Genomic DNA, 3,211 nt, shown 5'->3' with positions numbered 1-3,211 from the left:
CTCTATCATGAGGATGACGATGACCCAAATCTGTAGGCAAATACTTTGCTTTTCCTTTGTCTCGCCCACTCATCTTTAATTAAACGTATAAAATTTAATTAATATTAATACTGTAAAAATATGAAAAATCAATTACATTCATTAATTTAATGCGTTCTCCTATAAATAATATTTTTCTACGCTTCATTAACTATATTTTCTATTATTTATTTAATTTTTCGCAATAATACATTTTCCTATTTTAACATAATTTTGCAATTATCTTCTTTATAACAAATTCAAATTTACAACATTTCAGGCCCCTAATTTACACACCCCAAACACTGGTCAGGCGCCTAATTAAGCCGTTTGCACCAGTGGTGCAGGCGTCTTAATTAGGCGCCTGACCAGTGGTGCAAGCGCTTAAATTAGGCGCCTGACCAGTGGTGGGGGAGCCTAATTAAGGCGCTTGCACCACTAGTCAGACGCCTAAATTAGACGCCCCACCACTAGTGCAAACGCCTTAATTATGCGTCTGACCAGTTGTAAGAGCGTCTAAATTAGCCGCCAACCTTAATTTTTCGATTTTCAAATTTCATATTCTCATTTTCAACCATCCATACACATTGCAATCCTATTCTAAAATATGCAATTCCAAGAAGATTTTTACATTATTCGAATCTTATATCAAATTCTACCCATGCGATTTTTTTTTAAAAAAAAATTTAATTAACTAACTAACCTTGGTGTCGCCGGAATTTTGAAAACGTGTTGCCGGAGGCCGATAATCCTCCGCCTCCAAGGTCGCCGCCGCCGCAAAGGCCGACTGCTCCTCGTCGGAATTCTTCTTCTCGCCGGAGATCCTCGCTGGAATTCTTCTTCTCGCCGGAGTATGTTTGTATGAGAGCTTGATTGCAAATGTTTGTTGATGAGAGAGATGGAGTAAGAGAGTGAACAGAGAGTGAGAAGTGAGGGAGGGTCAAGAGAGTGAAAGAGAGTGGGAAAGTGGTGATGAGAGTGAAGGAGAGTGGGAGTGGGAGAGTGTGGGAGAGTGGGAGTATTAGAATACACAAATACACAAATACAGGGCGTTAGTATGAAATTCTAGGGCGACGTTTAGCAAATGAGGAATATAAACTATAGGCCATATCTCATAATGAAAGATTAATTTCATTCTCATCTTTTATGGTTTGTTCTATAATGTATATTATGTACTAATTTTAGTGTGCGGAGCTATAGTTCCTATTTTTGTGCATAATATCAGTGCGCTATAGGATCATCTAACATTAACTTCAAAAGTTTGTGATGATCGGAGATCAAAGCATCAGTTTCTCTAGAGAAGTAGGGAACTGTGTATGGAAGTGGAAAAGAGTGAAAAACGGAAGAAGACGTGACTGCCAAAGGGGAGATACTGTACATATAGTATACACAGATACAAGGTACATATGTAACATGGGCCCACAACCAATTCAAGTAGTACATGTCTAGTGGTAAGGTTTGTGTCCCATAATCTTAAGGTTGTGGGATCAATTTTCATTAGAAGCACTTCAGGATAGGATTTTCGAAACAAAGCCTCGACAATTATTTAACAAAGATCAAGGAACTATTAGTACGGTCCACTTTTTTAAATTTTGTCACCGTCAAATTGTTTTCGAATAGGTTCATTTATATCCAAGATTTGTCTATATGTTTTTTTTTTGTTTTTTTTTTTTTGGGCCCGCATTCGAGGACCCGGGTAAGAAGAATTACCTCTGGGCCGCCCTCGCACAGGGCCACTCACCCAGAAGCCCAACCAAGCCTCAACCCCCTTGGTAAGATTTGTCTATATAGTAGATTAACCTGTTCGAGGCTCGGTCCAATAGAGCCTTGCCAATGAAATAAAAGTAGCATGAACCCATAAATGCCACTAGCCACCAACAGATTTACTTGAAAGTTAAGAATTAAAATACACTTCTATAAACACTGCAACACGTTATATGATAAATCGATCGAACAGCCAGAATCATCCAGCTCCCCAGGGTCAATTGGTCATAATGTCCGTTATTGAAATAAACCAGCTACTCAGAGGTATCAATATTAAACTAGTAATGGTTTTCAAACCGTTTTCCCTGCGAAATCTTCAAGAGTCAAATTTAAGGAATCAACCGAACCTTTTTTCACTTCCTCCCCACTTGCAGCAAGAAAGTTCTCAACGCTACCTGGCTCCCCAAACCATCCAAGTCGATCCGCAATGAGATGTTGACTCTTACATTCACCACAGCGTACAACAACAACACCCTTCTCGTATGATTCACGGCAGCAAGTCTTCATCGATCTTGTCTCACAGACTTTGCAAGTGAAAATCAGGGCAAGATCATGTCGTGAGGACATTTTCAAATTAGACATTATATTGTTGTTGGCTGCATTTTCAGCATCACCCTTCAAGTTAGACTGGGAGTTGCAATCTGCCACATTTTCTGTAAATTTTGTCCCTTGGATGATTGCTTCTGAATGCATCTGAACTCCTTGGATAAATTTTGGGTATCTTTCAAAGATTGCATTGGTCATAGGAAGTGAGTGACAAGATGCTTCTGTTAGAGTGCATAAATAAACATAGACAGGTAAGATATCTCGTAGTATCATTTTCCAGGATACATGCATGCACATGTCCCTCCTACGAAAAACAAGCTAAAAACCACATCACCAAGAGCGTGTGTTCACTAAATAATCAGATTTCTCAACCCTAATCCACAAACATTTTGCAAATTATTTGATAAGGTCATAACATTGGCATATCTTGCTTTTTCCTCTTAACTCACAGAGAAAGATCATAGAAATATTAAAGACACAAGAATTCTGGTCAAAAGGATGTGAGCAGCTGAGGACTCGATGAAAGGAGTTCATCCCTGGAGGAAATGGTAGGAGTATTTATGAACAACATAAAAAAATATGATAGAAGTATTAAAGAATAAAAGGAACATTGGATTGGTACAAAGCTAATATTAGCTCCAATTCAGGGTGGAAAATTGTTATATATTTCGGGAGCATTTGGTTCATTGGTTTATAGTATAGAAAATGGGTTTAATGTCATTTGAACCCAACGACATCCCTAGAATGATTTATGTCTCGGCCACATCGTGAGCGCATTGTAAAAGTCTTTGAGCATAACCTGATATATAGGGGTGGGCGCGAACAACATGTCCGTTAACAGGCAGTTAAGTCTAGCTTGCTACGAGTTCCTTTCATTTGTTAA

At 38.6% G+C, this 3,211-nt stretch overlaps 1 protein-coding gene across 1 annotated transcript; it reads right to left on the bottom strand.

The window, feature by feature from the left end:
* Positions 1 to 1,854: 1,854 nt before the first annotated feature.
* Positions 1,855 to 2,750, bottom strand: LOC125498732 (uncharacterized). Its single transcript, XM_048646999.2, has one exon. It carries the CDS (start codon positions 2,623 to 2,625, stop codon positions 2,074 to 2,076), a length of 552 nt encoding a protein of 183 aa, XP_048502956.2. The 5' UTR covers positions 2,626 to 2,750; the 3' UTR covers positions 1,855 to 2,073.
* Positions 2,751 to 3,211: the final 461 nt, after the last annotated feature.

This window comes from Beta vulgaris, chromosome 6 (assembly GCF_026745355.1).
Source record: "Beta vulgaris subsp. vulgaris cultivar EL10 chromosome 6, EL10.2, whole genome shotgun sequence".
NCBI classification, from domain to species: domain Eukaryota; kingdom Viridiplantae; phylum Streptophyta; class Magnoliopsida; order Caryophyllales; family Amaranthaceae; genus Beta; species Beta vulgaris.
The sequence above is the reverse complement of the archived record's forward strand: the minus strand, read 5'-3'. Positions and strand labels throughout refer to the sequence as shown.

Coding starts and splice junctions, on each gene's coding strand:
- LOC125498732 (XM_048646999.2), bottom strand. CDS start 2,625: ATGTGCATGCATGTATCCTGGAAAATGATACTACGAGATATCTTACCT.